The sequence below is a fragment of the Manihot esculenta genome, chromosome 18 (assembly GCF_001659605.2).
Source record: "Manihot esculenta cultivar AM560-2 chromosome 18, M.esculenta_v8, whole genome shotgun sequence".
In the NCBI taxonomy this organism is placed as follows: Eukaryota; Viridiplantae; Streptophyta; class Magnoliopsida; order Malpighiales; family Euphorbiaceae; genus Manihot; species Manihot esculenta.
In genome coordinates this window covers 3,374,655-3,399,303 of record NC_035178.2, presented here as the reverse complement: position 1 = coordinate 3,399,303, position 24,649 = coordinate 3,374,655, and the positions used below count along the sequence as shown (strand labels likewise).

The 24,649-nt window shown below is 36.3% G+C and overlaps 2 protein-coding genes across 6 annotated transcripts; one reads left to right on the top strand and one right to left on the bottom strand.

The window, feature by feature from the left end:
• Positions 1 to 14,333: 14,333 nt before the first annotated feature.
• Positions 14,334 to 18,915, top strand: LOC110606918 (triacylglycerol lipase OBL1). The gene is made up of 5 exons (XM_021745928.2): positions 14,334 to 14,818; positions 14,956 to 15,149; positions 15,403 to 15,436; positions 17,136 to 17,743; positions 18,218 to 18,915. The coding sequence occupies exons 1-5, from the start codon at positions 14,500 to 14,502 to the stop codon at positions 18,473 to 18,475; spliced, it is 1,413 nt and encodes a 470-aa protein (XP_021601620.1). The 5' UTR covers positions 14,334 to 14,499; the 3' UTR covers positions 18,476 to 18,915.
• A 144-nt stretch (positions 18,916 to 19,059) lies between these two features.
• Positions 19,060 to 24,407, bottom strand: LOC110606917. 5 transcript variants are annotated; one of them, XM_021745923.2, is made up of 8 exons: positions 24,056 to 24,407; positions 23,554 to 23,737; positions 23,332 to 23,424; positions 22,574 to 23,236; positions 21,975 to 22,338; positions 21,044 to 21,125; positions 19,881 to 20,135; positions 19,060 to 19,442 (listed from the first exon to the last, which is right to left on the bottom strand). In XM_021745923.2, exons 1-7 carry the CDS (start codon positions 24,248 to 24,250, stop codon positions 19,929 to 19,931), a joined length of 1,788 nt encoding a protein of 595 aa, XP_021601615.1. In that variant the 5' UTR covers positions 24,251 to 24,407; the 3' UTR covers positions 19,060 to 19,442; positions 19,881 to 19,928. The 5 variants fall into 5 exon arrangements, with proteins under 5 accessions (XP_021601615.1, XP_021601616.1, XP_021601614.1 ...); XM_021745924.2 differs by having other exon boundaries at positions 19,060 to 19,416; XM_021745922.2 differs by having other exon boundaries at positions 19,060 to 19,428; positions 24,056 to 24,406.
• Between the last annotated feature and the right edge of the window lie 242 nt (positions 24,408 to 24,649).

Sequence of the window (24,649 nt, the reverse complement as noted above, 5' to 3'; positions counted from 1 at the left end):
AGTCACAAATCACTCAATATCAAAACCGTTGGCTCTGCTCGACAATTTGTTTATTTAGTCTCCGCAAGTTTTCTTTTCTTTTTTTTTTAATATACCATACGAATTCCCACCTAATACATTTATTAAGGGTAAAACTTTTATCTTTCAAATTTTATTATACTCAAATTAAAATTTTTAATTTTTAATTAAAAAAATAAATTGATATGTGAATATAGAAAATTAGTAAAAATATGTTACATTGAAATTAAGTTCACACCTTGGGAATTAGTAATGAACAAGTCAAGTTAAAACCTTAAATTTATATGTGAATCTTAATATATATTCCTTTTTCTAATTAATTACATGAAGTTCATTGAGCTTAAAATATAACTAAAAATTTGTAAGTCATCTTTACTTGTCATGAAATTTAATGTATAAGATAGAATACTTAATTAACATTTCTTATATTCTTCACCTTTTTTATTAAATATATATACCAAACTTCAAAACTTTCAAATTCATATATAGTGGCTGATGTAATAATTTTATTCAAAAAAACTTTTTGGATAAAAAGTTTAAAATCAACATGCCATTTTATCAATTAAATAAAATTTTAAAAATTATACTGTAATTATTATTAATTTTTTAAATTTAAATTAATTATTAATATTACATAATATCCGCCAACAAAAGTGACTTAAAAATAAGTTTATATAGTAAGAATTTGATAAGTAGAAAATACAATTTCACGGTAGACAAAGGAGATTCAGACATTTTAACATCCGAAATATTCTCAAGACTTGTCCTCCAAATAAATCGAGTTTTGATATAAAGTTATCATTATAAAAAAAAATTTCATTTCGCTAGAGATCACATGATTACTAAATTAATTGACTGACGATGTCCATTATCTAGCAACCGACTACATTAATATCAAACTCCCATAAAATGTTATATTTATCTCAATTTTCTTATTGTATAAAAGGGGAACGATCACAAATACAAAGATACGTTATTCTTTAACACTAAAATTTTAAGCAATTCGTTGTATTCTCTCCTTATTACGGTACTGACTTGAACGTCGAAGTGACTGCCGTGAGCACCCACCACCATCTCATATTTTCTTCCTTGCAGGTTCTAGCCAATCGTGGCATAACCCCATTCCAGCCATGTCATTAATCTAATCTCAGCAATATCATTTGATTATGTTGCCACCATTAAATCCCCTTCATTCATTTGGATTACAATCGGTTCTCTATTTCTTCTCTCTCCTCTTGCTCTCAAAATAGCCAGTAACCTTACAACCACAGCTAAAGTTGCTATCAACGGGGGAGTAATCATTTTCTTTGTCCCAGACCTCCGAAAGAAAACACCCCTAATGGTTAATGAAGCAAACCTGAATAATTTAAATAACGAGCCAATACTCCAGTATATCCAAAGGTTGCAGATTACTCTCAGGCAGTATAAAGTCTGAGAAGAGGCGTCTAAAATGGACCCCGGTAGAAGAGATGAAGCTTCCGTAGACACCCTGAGAGGCCAGACGGAAGCGACCATAGTACAGTACAAAGGTAAGTCCAAGTTTAAAGATGAATCGAATGAGATTCCGAAAGGAATGGATTGAAAGCTAGTATAGGCCGTATAAAGATATCAAAAGAAACAGGAAGAGAACTTTAGTATAGATGAGTTTTAACCTCTTTCGAAAGAAATATTAGTGGAGACATTCCCTTCTAAGTTCAAGTTGTTCAGTTTGGATAAGTATGACGGAACGATAGATCCTCGAAGCCATCCAGCCATCTTCAAATGATCATACAGCTTTAAGATGTAAATGATTTTGTGTTATGCTGAGTGCTCCCGTCAACACTCACAGGTGTGACTCATAAATGGTATCAACATCTAAGCTCTAGTGTAATCCGAAACTTTACACAGTTTGCTATGATATTCAAATCTAGATTTATCACTTGCATGTCTCCAAAAAAGCTTTCCTCGAATCTGCAAAAGATCCTTTAGGAAGAGGGCGAGTCTTTAAGAAGTTTTATTGCCCATTTCAATGTTAAAACCATATAGGTAGAAGAGTTAAATCATGAGGTAGCATGTGAGGCATTAAAGAAAAGGAACCTGTAATGTCAAGTTCATGGATTCCTTAATCAAAAATCCAGCGGCAACATACTAACAGTTGATAAATAAAATCTAGAAGTATATCATGATAGATAATGAGAATCAGACATTGAAAGAAGACAAGAAGGCAAGTCAAAATTCAAGTCAAAAGTCCGATGGGCGAGCCCCTGAAGGGGATCACAGGAGCTATCCCATCTAAAAAAAAAAAGTGAATAAGGTAAGTATAAGAATTGTACTCGCTAAATGACTCACGAAATCATATTTTCATGTGGATCAGAAAGAATAACAAAGAGATCAAATGGCCTCCCGACATAAATTTTGGAAAGGCAAACAAAAAGATCATGTCATTAATGTAATCTCAACAATATTAATTATTATATCTAAAATTATAACTGATTGGAATTTTTATTTTACTTTCGAATATTTTAAAGTTTTGATTACAAGTATAAATATAAATACAACATAAATATTAATTTTTTTTGTCAATATGCTTTTTAAAAATTATATATGTTGTTAAAAATAAAAATAAAAGGATTTTAGATTTTATATTAAGTTAAAAACTGTTGAAGCTATTATAAAAAAATATAGACTGCAATTTTAAATAAAAAATGATAAAGTTTCTTGTGTTTTTATATTGATAGTATTAAAATTTTGAGCATTACCTATTTCTTTTAATTGCTTTAAATTTAATAACTTTTATTATCTATTTGTTTAGGTAAAATAACATTTTATTATCTTATTATTTTTTTAGAAATTAAAAATAAAGTTTATATGAAAATTCAATGAGTAAAATGTTACTTAAAAAATCATACACGTACATTAGGAATATGATATTTTAATAGTACAAGATTTATAAAATTAAAAAAGTTAATTTATAATTTATGTTTAATATTAAAATAAAAAATAATATCTAATTGTGAATTATGAAGAGTACACAAGTTTTTGCGCTTGTATTTTCTTGAAAGGAAATGGTAAATTATGAAGAGTACACATAAGAAATACAAATTAAAAATGAAAAATATAGTTATTGTAGATTAGAAAAAAAAAAGGAAAGCGAATCTCCCATCATTATACCATGGGTAAATTTTATCAATTCTATTTTAATTAATTAATTAATTAATTATTTTTTTAAATTATTTGATTCTTATTTTTATATCACTCAATTAAAATATTCATATATATATAATTAAATTTCTTAGTCATTCTTTAAATAAAATATTCACCAAACCATTTTAACTTTAAATAAAAATCAAATCGTTTTAATCCTGTTTCAATTTTATCCAATTTTTTAAATTTTGTCATTTTAATCTAATTTTAAAGTTTTGGATTAATTGTAATCCGAATGCTAATGTGGAGGCTGGCATGACACATTATATAATTATTTTTAATTATACTTATTGATGTATCATAAAATTTTATAAATAAAAAGTCAATTTTTTTTTTATTTTTATCAATTATAGCTTAGTATGATAGGTTTATCTCAATTATACTCATTTGATTAATTTTTAATTAAACAAGTTATAATTAATATTTTATTACTTAATACAATAAAATTAAATTTTAATTTATTTTGTATAATTAAATATTTTTTATAATTTTTATTCACTTAATTTTTTTACACATATCAAAAAATATAATTTTTTATTAATTTTTCAATTATATCCATCTTAAATATACAAAATTTTATTAAATATTAAATGATAATTTAATTTTTTTTAAAATAATATAAAATTAAAATTATAATAGATTATTTTTTTTGAAGAGATTATAATAGTGTATTTATATGTTATTATAATTTAAAAAAGTGAATAATAAATTTAAAATAATTTAAAAAAATGTATAAAAATTATAAAATAGTGAAAGTTTTAATTTTTATTAAATTAAATAATAAAATATTAATTTAATTAATTAAAATTAATTAATTGACTATAAATAAAATAAAATTTTAAAATTAAGTTATAACCGATTAAAAATTAAATGTTTTAGATTTGTTTATCATCAAACTTCATACTACGTTAACAACTATATATTAAATAATATTATCAATGTCGCATTAGTAACCATGTTAACAATTATAATTTTCAATTTTAAATTAATACAAATTTTAAAATTGAGATAAAATTAAAATAATTGATTATAATTGATAAAAGCACTAAAAAATTGATTTTATTCTATTATTACTTATATAATAATATTTATTTTATTTAAAAATTAAAGAAATTGCATAGATTCCCAAAAGCGAGAGGATGGAAAAGCACGTGAAGATATGACAGAGCGGCAGGCATTTTCCAATTTTTGCAAATGTGGCAAAGACGATGACTTGCTTGTCTGCCAGGGTGTTAACACGTGAAACTCAATCTTAATGGTCAACGCTGTTGCCTTTTACTTACGTGGCACTCCACGTCAACTTTACATATCTTACTTACCTAATTACCCTTTTCTTTCGCCAAATGACTATCATTGTCGCCGTGATACGGCCAGAAGTGCAGTCCAGCAGCGGAGCTAGACATTTTAATTCGAGGCTACCACAAATATATATGTAAGAAGTAATTAATGAGTAGTTCTCTCGGTTTGAAGATGCAAAATAAAAATATATGCACGTGCTTGGAGAATAGTCTGATATGCGTGTAGGATTTCAAGAAATTCCAATGAGATAAAGGTTTTGTTGGCAATCAAAGACTAAATAATTTTCCAGAGGAGCAACTGCATCTACATGCATGGAATTGTAACAACTTTAATATATCAAAGATTAAATTAATATGTTTGTTGAATAAGGTGGCAGCATAATCAATTTATACAGCGCCTGATAAGCCAAACCCAACTTGTCAACTCTCGCTGCTGCCTGCATTATTAATGGCTCTGGTCCTGTACCATGTGCCTCTTCTGGATATGAATTCTGCAAAATCAACCTACGACAGGTACCCTCATCTTCCTTTAGAAATACAAGCTTTAATTGGAGATCTAACTTGGAATTTGGAAATTTTCAATTAGCATTGCAGCTAGTCATGTGTTGGATGGAGCTCCCCACTAATTTTGTGGGCTGGGCTTAGGACTATTTAGGACCACTGAAGATAAACTTTATTATATATTGTTACATTTTGGTTCGTGAGAACTAAGAAGGTCGTTTCTTATTTAACCCATCATGATTCATGAACATAGAAACCCATCAGTAACATCTTATCAATAAATAAATAAATAATACTAATCCACTTTTTTTTTTAATTAACATGTCCCCGTATGATACTCCAAATTTATTGTATATGATTCTCACTGGAAATTATATAAGGTCTGTTCTTTTTATTTTATGAAATCCATGGGCGAGAGTATTACATTGAAAATATTCTTTGAGCAATAAAGAGGGGAGGAAGGAAGGGAGAGGTTGTGTTACTTGGTAATTTGTATAATGAGGGATTTCTGCAATATACCCTATAATGTGTGTTGAAAAAAAAAAAAAGAAAGAGGACATGGTTGCCTGAGGCAAGGCATGTCCTTGCCTCCTAGTACAGGTTCCAAATAGAGAAGGGTTATGAATCATGCCTTACCAGAACCCATCCATATTCCAATCTAAGTCTCATTAGATTCGATCAAGGAGATATTAAAATAAATAATAAATTGATATATAATATTTTTTTTTCTAAAAAAAAAAAGGGAAAAATAAAAGGAAAGAAGAAATATATATGATGGTCAAAGAAGAGATGAGAGCAGCCCATGTGAAGGTTCCCACTAAAGTTCCAACATCCAAATAATGAGGGATTTCTGCAATTGAAATGGAGTTGCTCCCTTGTCCTGAAAATACAGAGCATTGACCCTTTGCTGACCCCCAATGCCACTGTATTTCCTCACACATGCATTTAATTTCTACAAAAATATCTCATGGGAAAAACATCTACTACCCATAAACAAACAAGAGAGAAAAATTCTTGCAAGGACATTTAACAGTTGTGTTTTGTAATGTTCTGTTCAAAGGGATATTATAATTTGGTTGTCAATGGGGATGAGAAAGGCAGATAAAGCTACCAAAGTTAATATATGGGTTGCATTTAAATGAGAAAACAACCTAATAAAATGAATGAATGAATGATTGAAAACAAGAAGACATTGAAATATGTTGGTTGGTTGGATTGGGATTAGGGTGGGGGCCTCCAATATTCTTCTTCCTTACATTGTTCCCATTTCATTACATCTTGGTCGGAGCTTCTCTAGAAGCAAGACCCATTGTCTTTCCTTCATTTTTTTTTTCTTTTGCTTTTATGTAATATCAAACTGATGATCGCTGGATTTCTTCACCCCGGTATAAAGGGCAGGCTCATGAAAACAGTCCATGATCCGAAGGCTTCAATATTCCCCTCGAGAGCCAGGTCCAGCCCGCTCAGTCACAGGGCCGGACTCCGCCTAGACTTCTCAATCAAATCGGCCCAAACCTCTCGGCCCAGTAATCAGCCCCTCACCAGGCTCAACTTCAGCCCTACCATTCAACCCAGCCCGGAAAGGGGAAAATGACCAAGATGCCCCGCTGGTAGGTCCTTCCGCATGCGTATCAGAGGAGAATCATACGTATCAGAGGAGAATTAATGGCCGTTACGCATGGAGCAGGCGCCTGACACATCCGTACATACGGAGCTAGGCGGCAGAAGACAGCTAGCATTGTGGTAGAGAGACAGATATATATATCACGGTAAAGGCCACGCAGAGGGGGCTCTCTTCTTCTTCTTTTCCTTCCTGGACACCATTTTTATTCTTTCTGTAACCCTTGCCTAAATATACCACTCTGAGCCATAAAATCTGACTTGAGCGTCGGAGGGCCTCTGCCGGGGCACACCCGGTAGGCCCCTGACCATTCTTTCTTATTTTACAGGTCCCTTCACCAGGAAGAACATGGAGAGATCCACCAGGGAGCCCAGCAAGAAGGGACCCAGAAGAAAACCAGATCTATCATGGACCAGGAAGAGGAAAATATTTATCAAATGGCGCCGTCTGTGGGAAACGAAGGAGATCTTTTCATCACCGGAGTTTTCACTTTCAAAACCCACTGAGATCCACAATGGCAAACCACCAAGAAAATAACCTTAACGTCATTCCAAATAATCTGAGCTCTGCCCAAGAGGGGCAGCGGTTCTTATTTTCCAGTCCTACAACTCCAAACAACCAACCACCCATTCCTTTTAACCCCTCGCCGAGCTTGGCCGGGAATGTGCCCTCCACGAAAGAGATTTTACTATCTCAAAAGTTTTCAGATCCACCCATTGAGATCCACATAAGGTACGAAAGTTTGAGCAGATAACCCAGCTGAAAAGAAAGGTTCATTGTGCTAAAGAATATTTTGATGGTCTTTCAGATAATTTATTTTAATATTTATTAGATTTTATTACGGCTGATTTTTTCTTTGAAGTCTGGTGAATATTTTCTGTAAAAGAAAAAAAAAAGGGTGAGGAATATATGTATTGTTGAAATTCTGAGGTCCGCTGTATATATAAAAAAAAAAAAAAGAGAAGAAGAAGGTGAGAGAAAGAGAAGAGGAGTCCGTGAGAAAAAAGGAGGTCGGAGCCGTGTTTAGCAAGACAGAAAGGAACTCAGCAAATCTGACGACCACAGCGATAGATTGCTCGTTGAGGTCGGATCCATGTTCGAAACTAGATTCGTGGTCGAGGTTGGAGTCGCATTTCAGGACAGATGGAAAGCATCGGGGCGACAGGGAGACAATACAAAAAAGAAAGCTTACACGAAAAAGAAAGCTGGAGATTTACAGTAACCCAGCTGAAAAGAAAGACCCAGCTGGTGTAAGAATATCTTGACAGTCTCTTAATCTTCATTTTCCTACCCTCGTTGTTTATTTTAACATTTATTGAATTTTATTACTACTAACTTTTTCTTTGAGATCTGATGAGGTGAAACTTCAGATTGAAATGCTTGTCTCTGAGTGTAGATTTTAATCTTTTCTGTAAAAGGAAAAAAGAATGAGAAGTATATATATATTTGTTGAAGTTGTGAGATCGGCTGTAAAATCCCAGGTTAGCAAGTCAGAGAGAAAATTAATAAATGAAAAATAGATGAGGTCGGGCTAACATTTCAGGTCGGATAGGGCATGAGGTCGGAGGAGACACGATTCATAGCCATTCAACTCGGTTGCAGAGCAACGCCCCTCAAGTATCAGAGCAACCTGGAGACAATAGCAAATAATCAAATATCCAGGCAGGTCGAGGTGGAAAAGTTCGGACGCAGTATGTCATCCAGCTCGAAAACAAGGTGAACTGAGATACCCAGATCGGCATGGTCGGCATTAGCCCGTCTGGTTGTCGAAAGAACGACTGATCAAACACCGCTAGTAAGACCGTCAATGGTTTCGCCGGTCGAAGTAGCAGAACTGAAAAGAGCTCGGCAAATCCAATAATCACAGTATTATAAGTGAAGGCACGTTGGCTTGAGAAGGAATAACTGGTGGACTTTCACTAAAATCAACAACATCGTTAAGAGATTACACGTGGGAGCCGAACCCATGTGCGAAACTAGATCCGTGCTGGAGATCACGCTCGAGATCGGGGCCCTGTTTGAGGAAAATAACAGAGTAAAGACGTGAGTGGAGATGCTTTCAACAAGAAGTCAAGAATTCCTGACCCACACAGGATGATTAGGGCCCACTGCCAATCAGCAACAACTTTTCTCTTTTCTTCTTCTTCATCATTGTTCGGAAAGAGTGAAAAACAGGGAATCTGTTGCTTTGGGTTCACAATGACAGTGATTTCACGCCTGATGAATGGCGTCAGGACAGCCGGCGCGGGAAGGTGACGATCCAATGTCGTGTCCAATCATGGGTGTCACCGGTGAAGCCCGAAGCCGTGCGTTGTAACAGCAGAGAAAGCTCGGTCACCTCGAGGACGGGGAAGACAACCCAGCGGATAACCTAGCTGAATAACTAAGTTGAAAAGAAAGACCCAGCTGGTTCAAGAATATTTTGATAGTTTTTAAATAGTTTATTTTAATATTTATTAAATTTTATTATTACTAATCTTTTCTTTGAGATTTAAAGAAGTGAAATTTCAGATGATGAATATCTTTGTTAAAAACTGTGAGATCAACAATACACATATTGTAGAGATTGGATGGGCAGATCTGCTGTGAAGTTCCAGGTAACAGGTTAGAGAAGAGGAGTCCGTGAGGAAAAAGCAGGTCGGATGGTTGAAATAGCAAGAATGGAAGGAGATCGAGCTGCCAAAGACGCGCCGACCTGAGGAGGAAGTTGCTGGTCTGGTCGAATTCCAACGAGTGAGGTCGGCACGGAAATAAACGATGTCGGTGCTGCCGATCTCGTCGCCATCGATCTTGAGATGACCAGCGTCACCAGCGCTCCACGAGCTGCCAAAGACGTGCCGACCTGAGGAGGAAGTCGCGGGTCTGGTCGAGCTCCAACAAGTGAGGTCGGCGTGACCATGTAGCAATGCGACCATGCAGGCCGGCGTCGACATGAACGATGTCGGTGCTGCCGATTTCGTCGTCATGTGGACTACGTGCTTGGGACAGCCCAGTTCAAACCCAGATGGCAGTGGCAATCTTCAACAGCCCACTCGGTGGGGAATATCACGAGAACAGGAGAATGGAGGGGAAACAACCCGCTGGGAGGAGACGAGTTTTTGTGCAGACTAAGACTGGTTGTGTCTTGAGGACGGAAGTGGATCGTGGCGATAATGCACATACAGTGAAAAGAAGGTTGCAAATTGCTCTTAAAGTCCCCACGGAGGAGAGTTGCTTGACTTTTGGGGATATGGTACTGAGTAATGACCTCAGTCCTGTTCATAATGATTCTCCTCTTCTTTTAACACGAAACATTGGAGGACCCACATTTTGAGTGGATTCATTGGCCTCAAGCTTCAATCCCATTCTCAGATGATGAGCTTGAATATATACAAAAACTTAACCCCGGAAGAGATTATGATATGCTGCGAAGGGAGCTTCCTACGATTCGAGAGGTAAGCATCCGTATTTTTCAAATAATAATAATAATAAATAAGCCTTGCGTCAGTATTGTCCTGAATGCCCTCATATCAATGCTTGAGTTTTCTATTATTAAGGAAAGAAGAATTATTATTTCGGTTTTTAAAATTAATAATGTTCAGTTAAAAATAAAATAAAATAAATGAAAAATAATTAATATGTCATGGAGAAAATAAATAAAATTAACTAGCTCAATGGAAAAGTTTTCGCTGCTAGTTAAAATAGCATGAATATTCTAATGAAAGGGATTATGTATTTAAACATATTGCTTTTGTAAAGTAAAATCCTGGAGAAATTTACACATGCAAAAATATTGTTCATTGCATCCCTGAAATTGCATGAGTTAATACTTGCATGCATCTGAAAGATGAAACCGAGTGACATGTGTGACATATTATTTATTGACGGATATTATTGAATTAACAACAAGCATTCTCGTTATATACGCTCTGTGCAAGCTCTTATTTTGCAGAAAAATTCAGAAAAATGAACAAGACCTCAGTTAGGCACAAAACCAGCTGAGATGACGAAGCGACAGTAAGGCCAATGAGCCTGAATCTTGTGCAAAAACCTCAAGAAGGCACAAAAAAACTGCCGGCGGGGCCCCGAGGTCACCCCGGAACGGCCGGCGAGGATCTTAAAGATGCCTCCCGGAGCATGAAGACCGGGATCCCCTAGAACTCCCGGGAAAACAAAACAAAAAACTGCCGGCGGGCCCCGAGGTCACCCCGGAACGGCCGGTGAGGATCTTAAAGATGCCTCCCGGAGCATGAAGACCGGGATCCCCTAGAACTCCCGGGAAAACAAAACAAAAAACTGTCGGCGGGGCCCCGAGGTCACCCCGGAACGGCCGGTGAGGATCTTAAAAGACCTCCCAGAGCATGAAGACCGGGATCCCCTAGAACTCCCGGGAAAACAAAGAAGACCGGGATCCCCTAGAACTCCCGGGAAAACAAAATAAAAACGGCCGGTGAGGATCTTAAAAGACCTCCCGGAGCATGAAGACCAGGGTCCCCAAGATCTCCTGGCAAGAGAAGACCTCAATAAGGTCTTGACAAAAGAAGACCTCACTGAGGTCCTAGCAAAGGAAGACCTCAATAAGGTCTTGACAAAAGAAGACCTCACTGAGGTCCTAGCAAAGGAAGACCTCAATAAGGTCTTGACAAAAGAAGACCTCACTGAGGTCCTAACAAAGGAAGACCTCAATAAGGTCTTGACAAGAGAAGACCTCAATGAGGTCTTGACAAAAGAAGACCTCACTGAGGTCCTAGCAAAGGAAGACCTCAATAAGGTCTTGACAAGAGAAGACCTCAATGAGGTCTTGACAAAAGAAGACCTCACTGAGGTCCTAGCAAAGGAAGACCTCGCTGAGGTCCTAGCAAAAGAAGACCTCACTGAGGTCCTAGCAAAAGAAGACCTCAATGAGGCAGAAGACCTCAAATAGGCAGAAGACCTTAAAGAGGCAGAAGACCTCACTGAGGTAGAAGACCTCACTGAGGTAGAAGACCTCACCGAGGCAGAAGACCTCAATGAGGCAGAAGACCTCAAAAGAGGCAGAAGACCTCAAAGAGGCAGAAGACCTCAATGAGGCAGAAGACCTCACTGTGGCAGAAGACCTCACCGAGGCAGAAGACCTAAATGAGGCAGAAGACCTAAATGAGGCAGAAGACCTCACTGAGGCAGAAGACCTCACTGAGGCAGAAAACCTCACTGAGGCAGAAGACCTCAATGAGGCAGAAGACCTCACTGAGGTAGAAGACCGGCGAAGATCTCAAAGATCTCCCGGAGCAAAAATAGCCGGAATCCCCAAGATCATCCGGTGCTACAAGCAAAAACAACTCATAAAGAACATAGTTCTGATCTCACATAAAAGATTGGGGCACGGGACCATAAATGAAAAAGCTAAACTCCGACCTCCCAAAGGAGCTCAAGTCATCAGGTAGAGAGACTTTAATCTCACACAACAGCCAAAAGTACCAAAGCATCATGCCGATCTCAAGAAAACGAGTGCAGTACTGGTAAACCCGATAAGACAAACCGAATTAAGGCAAGGCGATTCCTAAGCAAACTGCATACCAAAATACAAAGCCAAACAGAGAATCAGGGGCAATCATGAGAGGCAACGACCTCGAGAATTGACCGCTCACACTAAACCAACTCAGCTGACCTAGAGAAAGGTCCAAGCAACAAAGAGCCCGCAAAACGCTCGAAAGAAGACAGCCCATAAATACTCAGGGGCAAAAAACATACACAAGAGTCCAACGCTCAGGCAAAAATAATAAAAAGGCAAGAAAGGGATACTTTCGACAAGACCAGTTCTCAGACCGCACGATCATGAATAGAGTTTAAAGATTTATCCCCTCACCAGTCATGGAATAACTGCTGAGGAGATAAAGGGGCAATTGATGATCGCTGGATTTCTTCACCCCGGTATAAAGGGCAGGCCCATGAAAACAGTCCATGATCCGAAGGCTTCAATATTCCCCTCGAGAGCCAGGTCCAGCCCGCTCAGTCACAGGGCCGGACTCCGCCTAGACTCCTCAATCAAACCGGCCCAAACCTCTCGGCCCAGTAATCAGGCCCTCACCAGGCTCAACTTCAGCCCTACCATTCAACCCAGCCCGGAAAGGGGAAAATGACCAAGATGTCCCGCTGGTAGGTCCTTCCGCATGCGTATCAGAGGAGAATCATACGTATCAGAGGAGAATTAATGGCCGTTACGCATGGAGCAGGCGCCTGACACATCCGTACATACGGAGCTAGGCGGCAGAAGACAGCTAGCATTGTGGCAGAGAGACAGATATATATATCACGGTAAAGGCCACGCAGGGGGGGCTCTCTTCTTCTTCCTGTTCCTTCCTGGACACCATTTTTATTCTTTCTGTAACCCTTGCCTAAATATACCACTCTGAGCCATAAAATCTGACTTGAGCGTCGGAGGGCCTCTGCCGGGGCACACCCGGTAGGCCCCTGACCATTCTTTCTTATTTTACAGGTCCCTTCACCAAGAAGAACATGGAGAGATCCACCAGGGAGCCCAGCAAGAAGGGACCCAGAAGAAAACCAGATCTATCATGGACCAGGAAGAGGAAAATATTTATCACAAACCATCTTCATTCATTTGCTGTTTACATACCTCATAAATCATGACCGTCTCCAACAATAATGTTATTTTGATATTCAATTTAATTTATTAAGATATTATAATCTTACTGTGTTCTTGAATTAAAAAATGAATCTGTAATTGTCAATATTCCAACCAATGAGAATTATCATAGGTTGAGTATAAATATGAAATTAATGTGTATGGGCCATAGAAAGGATGAAGAAGTTTTGCAATCACTTCTAGCCCAACGGCCTAATTGTATTGGCCCAGCTGCAAATCAGATTAAAAGAGCCGATTCAGGCCTAGATTTAATTTGTGTGTCTTTTTATTTCAGACTTAACATAAGAAAGAAGAGAAAAAAATTTTCTTCTTTGAAAAATTTTTTGATATTTACAATAAGTTGAGCTCTTATAAATGAGTTGGACCAAATATAGAGATTATTTTTCATGAGTTGATCAGAATATGGAGATTATTCATGACTTGTAAATAATAAATATACCCATGAATGATATTTTAATTCTCCCCTAGCTCCTTATATACAAATGGATTAATCTGAAACTACTGTACTTTTAGAATTGAAAAATGAAACGATTTCCTTAAAGAAAAATGATCTGTTCAACATTCAAAATGATCGAGCGTCCTACATGACTTTTCCTAATTTGCCCAAGTAATAAAAACTGCAAGGATCGAAGAGAAAATAATAGATTATTATACATTTAATTTAATTTTTTATTAATTTAGAAATAAAGATGCATCAGGGAAAGGAATCCCACAACTTATGACTAATCACATTAATAAATAATAATATTTACAGCTAAAAATATATTACATAAGTCAAATTCTTTGTACGTCAAGCCTTGATCTTGCAAATTAACAGGGTGGAAACTGCTGAAATATATCATATATTGTATTAATACAAACTATATCTTCTTGTTAATTTTATTTTTGTAATAAAGTCAAATTTTTAATAAATGCATCTTTGTTAAAAAAAAAAATATTTCTATCCCATTTTGCACATAAGCAACACACACCATGATTTTCCACGGGGAAAACTAGATCGATTCTTGACTTATCTACGCCAAACTCTGATTGGAATTATTGGCAAAAGCCACCCACGAGGGTAAAAGGGACCTGTTCTTCTTCTTTCGCGTTTCTAAACCAGACATTTTCCAACACACGACACCTACGTTAGCCCATCTTTATATGCCTAAGAAACATGAAAAATAAAAGCATACTTTGCTAGATTTGCAAGAGATTAGTTTATACATAGCAGTAGCTACCCAATACGCCATCATTTTCATTGCTTGAAAGCCATGGCAGGTGGTAGCTATGATGATGAAGCTTTCTGTCATAATGAGTTGTTGCTTGATCCAGAGGAAGCAAGTGTTTTCGATCTGATTTGTCTCCTATTTTCCTCTGATATAAAGAGCAGAAGATTTGTTGAGTGCCCAGAAGAGCAAAGGAGAAGAGATTTTAGTCATCGATGGCTTATATTCATCTCCGTTGTTGCTCAGAAATTTCTTCTCTATAACAGAAAACCCTTGGCTCAGATAGGGGATGCAATAGAGACGTGGTTGAATCTTTTGTCAAGCAACGGTGGGCTGTTCACGCTGATGCTGAAATTTTTGACAGGTAAAGTATTACTGATTTCATGAAAAATTAATGAGCACTAAATGACCTATGCCCATGCAAATGCATGCAGTAGAGGTAGTATGAAAAGGGTTAATCAAATGCTAATTGTGATTATGGAGGTTTGATTTTAAATGCAGGAAAAGTGACGTGGCCGGATAGATCATCAGCGATGTTCACCTCGGTGGTGGGAAATCTTGACCGGAGAGTAGAATTAGATAGGAGTATAAAAGCTGGTGAAAGAAAATATAAACCAGCTCTGGCTTTAATGGCAGCGAAATTATCATACGAGAATGAAGCCTTCATCAACTCCATTGTTACAGATCACTGGAATGTGAGTATGCATAAACTGTACTTCACATGTAAATAGCCCTACCCAGATTATAGGGGTCGAATTCCCGAATCGAAAACCGCCGACCAAACCGTCAATTTTTGCCAATTATATATAATTTTTGGAAAGCTTGCCTATACATTAGATTAATTTAGATAACTATTTCCATAAAAGATATGCAAATCTTTTGCTTTATTACATGTATATATCAGAAATGATGGGTTTGTTTTTTTTTTTTTTTTCAATTGTTGTGCAGATGGAATTCTTAGGATTTTACAACTTCTGGAACGGTAAGAGCTACTAATTAATTAAGAATCTAATTACTTCTTCTAATTAAATTGAAAGAAAATATAATTTCCATGTGATCATTAAATTGTCAAATGCTATTAAGAAAAGCTACAAATCAAAGTCACACATAATAACATGAGAATTCTATTTAAAATAAAATAAATTAAATTATAGATAATGTTAATATGTGTGCCCTATATATATTTCTTTTTTTCAAAAAAAAAAATTGAGGGTGAATTAACTGGAATATATAATTAATTCAGCATGTGATTACTGTAAAGCTTTTTTAATTGCTAAAGCTTAATTAAAATTGCCTGCTAGCTAATTCCAGGCAATATTCGGATCCGATCCTATTATATAAATATTGATATATAACATATCTCTTTATGAATACTAAAAATAATTAATTGAGAGATTTACATTTTAGTTTTTAAATATTGTCATTATTAAAAAATCAATCTCTATATTTTTAAAAATTTATTAAAAAGTCATTAACTTTTCTTTCCGTCAACAAAATAGTGTTTCTGTCATCTTTTTTATTAAAAATAGATAAAGGATGAAAAATAAAATTTTTAAAATCCAATTTGCTCTCAAATAAAATGTTTTATTTAGTCATTTAATATTGCTATTATTAATAAGTCAGTCCCTACATTTTCATAAATCTATTAAAATGTTATTATCTTTTCACATATCTATTAAAATGTCCTTATCGTTTCTTTCTATCAATGAAATAGTCTCTCATTCTTCTCCTCCTCTTTAAAAAAGAAGAAGAAGATGATGATGAAGGAGAAAAAGAAGAAAAAGAAGAACAAAAAAAGAAGAAGAAGAGAAAGAATCAATGAAAAAGAAGGAGGAGGAAAATAAGAGGGTAATTTGGTTTTTTGTTATATTTTTAATGGCAGAAATAGACGGAAATATTATTTTATTGACGGAGAGAAAAGATAAGAACGTTTTAATAAATTTTTAAAAATATAGAGACTGACTTATCAATAATGGCAATAACCAAATACTAAATTGTAAATCTATCTAATTAATTTTATATTTTGATTATGTAGTACAAATATGATTTTGAATCTTTAACTTTAGCAAGTGCATATGACCTTGCCTGTTTAATTATCCCAAAAAAAAAAAGGGATTACTTGAAAGGAAAGAAAAAGCTTTTGATTTTGCAATATAACAGGCACTGAAAAGAAATTTGCAATAAAATAAAAGTCTTTCACGGAATGCATAAAGCCTCCATTATTAAATATGTTATAAATCAATAGATTAATTTTAATTAAATGCCATTGAAGTTATCTTTATAGTAGTGAGATTTATAATTTAAACTATATTTAATTAATTTGTCACCACATAAATCTTCTTATCTTCTTTTCTATTTTGTTAAACAAGAAAAATAGTAGTGAGTTTTAAAATAAAATATTTGTGTGTGTATATGAGAAATACTAGTGATAAAGTGATTGTCTAACATTTGGTTGAAAAGTATTAATAATTATTAATTAATAGAAAATAATAATTTAATATAACAATTACTCTTCGGTCAATAATACGAAAATTGTTAAATAATCACTTAAAAATGTAATTGTTGGTAATATGTTTCCTCTAAATGTATGCTCTTTATCAACTGTTATTTTTTTTTATTTTGCTAAATTAGGAAAAATGAAAAATTGTAGTTTGAATATCTATATTCTGAATGGTTGACAGAGTACCAGAGGCTACCCTCAACGAAAGCCTTCATACTTCAAGACACGAACAGTGACCCAAACCTTATAGTGGTGGCATTTAGAGGCACCAACCCATTTGATGCAAATGCATGGTGCACAGATGTTGATATCTCCTGGTACGAGCTTCAAGGCATTGGTAAGATCCACCGTGGCTTTATGAATGCCCTAGGCCTACAGAACAATGGCTGGCCAAATGAAATTACACAACCCAATGGCCGTTTATATGCGTACTACGAGATCAGAAGAGTGCTGAGAGATCTACTGAGCAAGAATGAGAAGGCAAAGTTCATTGTAACAGGGCACAGCTTGGGTGGGGCTTTGGCAATATTGTTTGTGGGTGTTTTAGCCATGCACAAAGAGGAGTTGTTACTGGACAAAATGGAAGGTGTGTACACATTTGGGCAGCCAAGAGTTGGGGACAGGCTCTTTGGGAGTTTCATGGAAGATGGGTTGAAAAAGAATGATGTCAGATATTTGAGATTTGTTTATAGCAATGATATGGTGCCTAGATTGCCCTATGATGATTCAACTCTCTTGTATAAGCACTTTGGGCCTTGCCTCTACTACAATAGCTGCTATCAAGGGAAGGTTAGTTCTCTCTCTATTTTAATAGCCATTAAACTACAAAATAGCAAGTATTTTCATTACATGAGAAATTACAATATAAATTAAAATTGGCAGTAATTTATAGATTGAATATAATTTGCTATTTATATCTATTTTTATTTTTAATTAAATTATATATAAGTTGATAAAACATTTAGTGAAAAGGTAAATTAATACAGCAAATACATTGTTCACGTTAAAAAAAATATCGAAAATTAAAATGTAACACTTTACACAGTCCGAAGAATAGGTTTTATTTTACATAAAATAGAATAATTATTTAAAAAGTGTATAAAAAAGTGTTACTAGCAGTTTTTCATATTTTCATATGAAGTACAGGTTGAGATTGTTGCCTCAATCTTGGATTAAATAATTTGTTTAAAGAAAAAAAATTATGTTAATTAAGCTATTAACAAGTGATTAACGAATGGGCTTGTTCTGATTGGCATGATGCAGGTCTTGTGGGAAGAGCCAAACAAGAATTACTTCAATTTATTTTGGGTCATACCCAAAAACTTGAATGCTGTTTGGGAGCTGATTAGGAGTTTTATCATCCCTTGCGTGAAAGGGCGGAACTATAGAGAAGGCTGGTTTATGAAACTTTTTAGGATAATAGGACTGGTAATTCCAGGATTATCAGCTCATGTCCTTCAAGATTATAACAATTCTGCCCGATTAGGGTCCTTGCCTCAACTAGAGCTTCACCAACATTAATAACAATGGAGCTGCTGAATGATTTTTTGAGAATAATCATCCACAGATTATTTGCACGTCACCCATTTCCCTCGAAGTCTCACTTTCAACTATTGAGAAATTGCTTTGGAAAGGGATTTAGCTTGTAGGGAATTAAGTTTTTGGTGATTCGGTCTGTTACCCACATTCCGTTTTAGGATCTTTGTTGTCTCGCAGTGACAAACAGAGGTTTCTTCAAGCTGCACTCGCCTCTTCTAGGCTTGTTCCAGGACAATGTCTTTGACAAACAAACAAAGCATTAAGCAGTAAAATGTTGAAAATTTTTTTATCGGATTATTATTTTTAAGAGCATATATGCATTCTATCGATTTGTGAAATCCAAAGTAGACTTGTATCAGAAACTAAAACCCCAGTTTCTTGCGGGGAATAGTTGTCTTCACCATATAACAAGGTTTATTTTCCGGGAAACTCCATGATTTGCTCCTCAACAGATGCTTAAATTTATTTGAGATTCAATGACATAATCTCCCCGTCTCTTACTAGCACATCCTACTATTATTTCAAGCACAGGTACCCTATTATGGAAGATGCCCAAACAAATAATGGAATAGCAATTCCAGGATTTGGAGGTTCTATTGACCAATAAACCAATAGAATGCTCAGTGTAATTGACCTCCTTACAGAATTTATTTTAAACTTGGAAGGAAGCCAAGCAAAATGCAGTATATGAGGAAATATAATTGCTGACATACATACATACACACCACACAAGATTTATCAGCCCAATTTCTGGATAAGTTGGGCCAGGAACGCTGCAACCAAGCATGTTGCCACTTAAATTTTAATGGAAATACTTCAGCTTCTCTCGCCTGTAAAACTGCATTGACACCAAAATAGTGTCTGTACATTAGTTGTCTGCTTCTGTACACTGCCTTCTGCTGCAGGTGTAATTCCACTTCAACCTGATCAAGAATCTAAAAAACCTTCACTGAGATACATGACATATTACCACAATCAGAAGTTATTTTAGATTTTTATTCCCTGTTATAGGGAAAATCCACACTTTAATACATTGCATGTAATTTTGTACAAAGCCAAACTTTCTGGCTGAAGATTATTTTTGCCTTCAAAGTTCAAATGTTACAAAACCAAGATGCACCATATATATCCAGGGATGTACAAATGCCTAAGAGACTCAGAGAACGATCTTGAAGAATGGTAGCACCATGTATCCATGTAGGTGAATGATAATGGAAACACAGCTCAGTTATATGTAATTTTAAAGCTGATTTTCCAACATTTTGGCAAACATTAGCCATCTCAATAGATCAGGAAACTGGAATGTCATGTCAAGCACTTCGAAGTAAACAATCTAGGAAAAGAAGATGTTAAATTTCTTGAACAAGGATGGAATTTGAGGAGTTACCGGCATGTTAAGCTGATTAAAAGACAACAATATTGGCAAGTTGAGACACTAGAAAGCGTGGCATGTGAAGCAACCGCTCAAGGACCCCATTTGACGGGTTCTGCGGAATGACATAGCCTTGTGAGAAGTCCTGGGAACGTGGTGTGCCTGGTTGGATAATACCAAGGTTCTCATTTCTTGGGCTTTCTTCTGAGCTGATCTAAGCTTGTTCATAATTTTATCCATGGATGATGATCTCTTTTTCTCAAGCTTCATCTGAAAAAAGCATTTTAAGTCTGTAAATCCCACAAAAAACTCAGGAGTACACTTGTACAAAATACCGAGCCAAAACAACAATTGGCTCAAGGATAGTAAGATATCCATAAAAAATCAAGACAGTTTGTAGGCCTTCTTTTTGTTATAGAACAGCATAGCTGGCAATCATGAAACTCTGCATTTTCTCTTTTGTTATTTTATTTAGTGCCAAAAAATGGAGTTGCCAAATAAAATTGACCGGATCCTCAGGTATTGGGTCCACCTGTCTCGCATAAGTAACACTTTCTTTGTAAGTCCACTAGCTCCGCACAATTTTTTCCCTGTTTTGATAACAATTGTAACAGTCCAACCTAAACTAATCCAAACAATTTTTGAATCTATTTTCCACATGACCCAAAATGGTTAACCCAAATTAGTAGTTTCGTGTAAGCTATTATATACAATTCTATTTTCCGTAATTTTGCCGATGTAGGGCGTGAGATCCACTAAACTATAATTCAATAAATTGAAATTAAAAAAAAAGAACTGTACTTTTCCATATACAAAAGTTTGGTATCATGATGCCATATTCAACGCTTAATTTGTTTATCAATCCTTGGATATGGTTAAAGATGATTAATCATGCATATTTTTGTCATCTAAAGTGAGATTTACAAATCTACCAATATCCCTACGTGCTGGCCCCATCCAATTCCAGCAACTAACAATGACATACACTCAGCTAAGGGTATCACTTTCTCAAAATTCCACACTAGCATTAAAGCATGATGGAGTCAACACCAAAAAGACAAAAGGAAATAGTTGAAACCATGGTCGGGAATCATATTAATTTACTACCACACCAAGGTTGACTATAAGATGAAAATGTGCCGAGTTACTTAAAACTGTGTGTGGAGGAAGAAAAGAACCTCAAGTTTCCTTATTGCTGCCTCAGCTTTTGCCTTCTGCAGATTCTCCCACGCACTGATTTTGGCTTCCTCTCTTTTTGCCCTGGCAAAAAACAAAAATGATGTTTATGTAAACTTTGATGAAGTTTCATCCTTCTAACATAAACAATGCCTTTCAAAGTTTCTTGTATCAGTAGTTCATCAGTTTTATGACACCTGGACCAACATAATAACTCTTGCACCGCCAAAATTACTGGGCTAGAATAACTTGGTAAATAGCAAGGACAGGAAACCAGGAGGTAGTTATAAGTTATAACCTCTAAGAAAGGGAGAAGGGGAAATAGAAAGTTGATACTACTAGTAGCAACAGCAGCAAAGGAAAAAGGAAAATTTATTGGCTTCTTATACTTTCTGCTGGGATAAATAACTAAACATAACAAGTCTGAGCATTGTTTAACCAGATTTTAATTGCCCAACAACTAGTGCAACTGTTAATAATGACCTATTTTCCATATTGGCCAAATATCTGCCAAGTAAGATGCGCTACTTATGGTGAGTATTTTATACGGCACATACCAGGAGCAAGAAGCTTCAGGATGGGTCCAGATTTTACAAGTGACCAGTTCCAACAATTCGAAAGTTTTTTTTTACTCCTTTCATTCTAATTAGCGATAATGGCCATCATTCTGCATTTTCCGAGCTAACTAAACTAATTTGTAATTACCCAATATTAGTCTTCAGAAGCATGAATTCCAATAAGAGGAAACATGTATATTTTGTGGTTTTTGATTTCAGGGATTTGAAGTTTATATGAAGATTGGAATCTAATCTCAGCAACTTTAGAAGTGTTGTTTCAGTGGCACTGCTAGTTTCAACAGTCATCTGTATTACAATATCGTAAGCTGACCCAAGAATTAAAGAAATTGTGAAAAAAATGCAACAGAACACTTACTTTGAAATGCTCTTTGCAGCTTCTGAAACATCCCAACCTGAAGATCGAGCATCAGCACTTTTCTTCCTCCAGTCATCCACAATTTCTGATCTCTTACCCTGGGTGCGAGCCCTATGTTTCTTAGACCCCTTCGTGACTGTCACCTTTTCATCCACCTGCACATCCCTGACTTCTGATTTGGTGGAATGCATACCCTGCAGTTCCAGAATAGTTAGGGCAGATGGACTGGAAACAGAGAATGAAGCCCTCCTGCTTGGAGATGAATGGTTGCTACCCTCTGGACTCATTTGGGTTGCGATGTCCCTTCTTGAAACAGCAGAAGTTATATCAGTTGCTGCATTCTTCATACCATCAAGCTTCTCATCTGTATATTTGATCCAACAGGTACAGGCCAATATCAGAAAGGATTGACAGTTGATATTAAGAGAAGAATATCTATTTCCAATACAATGAAATGTACAATCGTGTTAGTGGAGCAAAGGGAATGATATATGTAGAGGCCAATTCAGTGTTCTCAGTAACAAAGAAAGAGAGACTGATCAAATCCAAGAAAACTGGGTTGACGGGTATGAACAAGAGTGCAGGAGTTGAACTTTTACCTTGGGTCGGCAATGAAGACTGGGCCAAACCCTCAGAGCACCCGTGCACACTAACTGAACGGGCCATGCAAGGTTCTGTCCGCATAGGAAAGTTCATACCATGACCATTAGACGGAATAGACGATCCATCCGCTGCAGTAACGCCAGCTGAAAACGGAGAACCTGCAATAAAATTTCCGGCATTCCCCCCTTCAAATACTGGCATGGCAGGAGAATACAACGAATAATACGCAATCCCTGGAGGCCCAAGCGGTCCACTCTTCGACTTTGGCCTCCGCTGAGGAGGTTGAACTGACGTTTTCGCTGCACCATCTCCAGAAACAGGACTTAATATCCATCTCTCAGCATCCTCCCACTTCGACGGCAACGTCCTCCCATTATTCAAAGGCAATAATGCAGCATTTACTTGACGCCTATTACCATTAGTATGCAATGGCACTCGCTCCGAGCTCCAACCCTTCTGCATTCCAAGACTAGCCTGGCGATAATTTGGAGTGCCAGGACTAGGAAACATACCGGACCTGCGGGAAATCGAGCTCGTTTTCATGGCACCCAATCGCGGCGATGACGCAGCAATAACATTGTTCAGATCCAGCGAAGCAGGTCTTCTCCTGTCTGGCTTCTTCGAAATCGCTTCAGATCTGGATCTCCGTTCCTGACACTCTATATAAGAAATTAATTGAATCCAGGGCTTCCGATGCAGAGATTTTAGCTAACAGTCCAAACTTCAATTTTGACTGGAAAATACAGTTTATTACCTTTAAGAGCAAGAGAGAAGGAGCTTCTCGCCGAATCTAAGAGATGGCTATCGTCTTCTACTTCAATAGTACCTTTGTTGTCTTCTTTTTGAACTGCTTACAATAGAAAACAATAGTGACAGGGGTAAGTGAATTTTAACTCTCTTCTAGGATGGCCTTTTTTTCCTCTGCTTTTATTCAAGGAAAAAAAAGTTTATTCTTAAAGCTAAAATCTCATGTTACCCGTACATTTCTCCTTTTCACCTTTTCTGAAGATACGAGAGTGAGAGAGAGCGTGCTTGGTATTGCTGTATACAGTGATGAGTTTGTTTGGATCAGCATCTCGATCTGGACCACTTGAAGTATCGTGGAGGTCACTACCACCGACGCCGCCGCCACAAGATGGAGCTTCATGTCCTGCCAAATGCTGCATCAAAATCGTTGGATTTTAGCGTTAAAGAAGCAGTCAGGTAATTTATCATATAAAAATAAACTTAATCGTCCTCAAAACGTAACCATTTTCAATTCACAAAATGAACAAGGAATCGACCAAACTAACAACAACTTCAGGTCCTCAAGAACAGACATCAAAAAAGGGAAAATAAAAAATAAAGAAAGAAATGTCAGTTGGTTGAGTCGGTCTTTGATGTACTCAAGAAGAGAGGGCACGCAAATTGCTAGAATCAAGCTCAAAACGGTTTCAAGTTCATGTTTAGAAGTTTCTCAAACTCTGTTGCGAGCTTACCAGAGAAATTTCAGAAGCGAGAGAGTCACGGTCATGAGCATCGGAAGCAAAAGAGCATCGATCAACGCTGGCAGAAGCAGAAGAGAAGAGACTAAAGTTGGACTCGAGAGTGAAAATCACAGAATCAGGACTAGCATCGCGAGCTCTAAAACCCGATCTCGACGAGCTCTGATCCTGAAAACCAATCTCCGGCATTTTCAGTTACTCACTGCTTTAGTTGCCAGTCTCAGAAAGCAGAGAGTGAGAGTGAGAGTGAGAGTGAGAGTGAGAGTGAGATTTCGTCATTTTCGCTTTTGGTTTAATCAGCTTCGATTGCAAGGCGCGTTATATGGCGGGGTGATGTAAATGACCAGAGAAAAAGACAAATAAATGAGGCCAAAATTTGCATTTTATTTAAGGCGCTTTTTAGTTATGAATTATGACGATGAATGGAGAGTGAGACGAACCGATTTTGTTTTTGTTAATCAAGTGGGGGTGGGTGGGGTTTGCTCCTTTTAATGTTATGGGCTCTTTCATGATTACCTTGACTCTCAATTTGACTCAAGCAAAATGACGGTAGGGCCCTCCTATCGTGGGCTAGATCTTGCCTGTGCA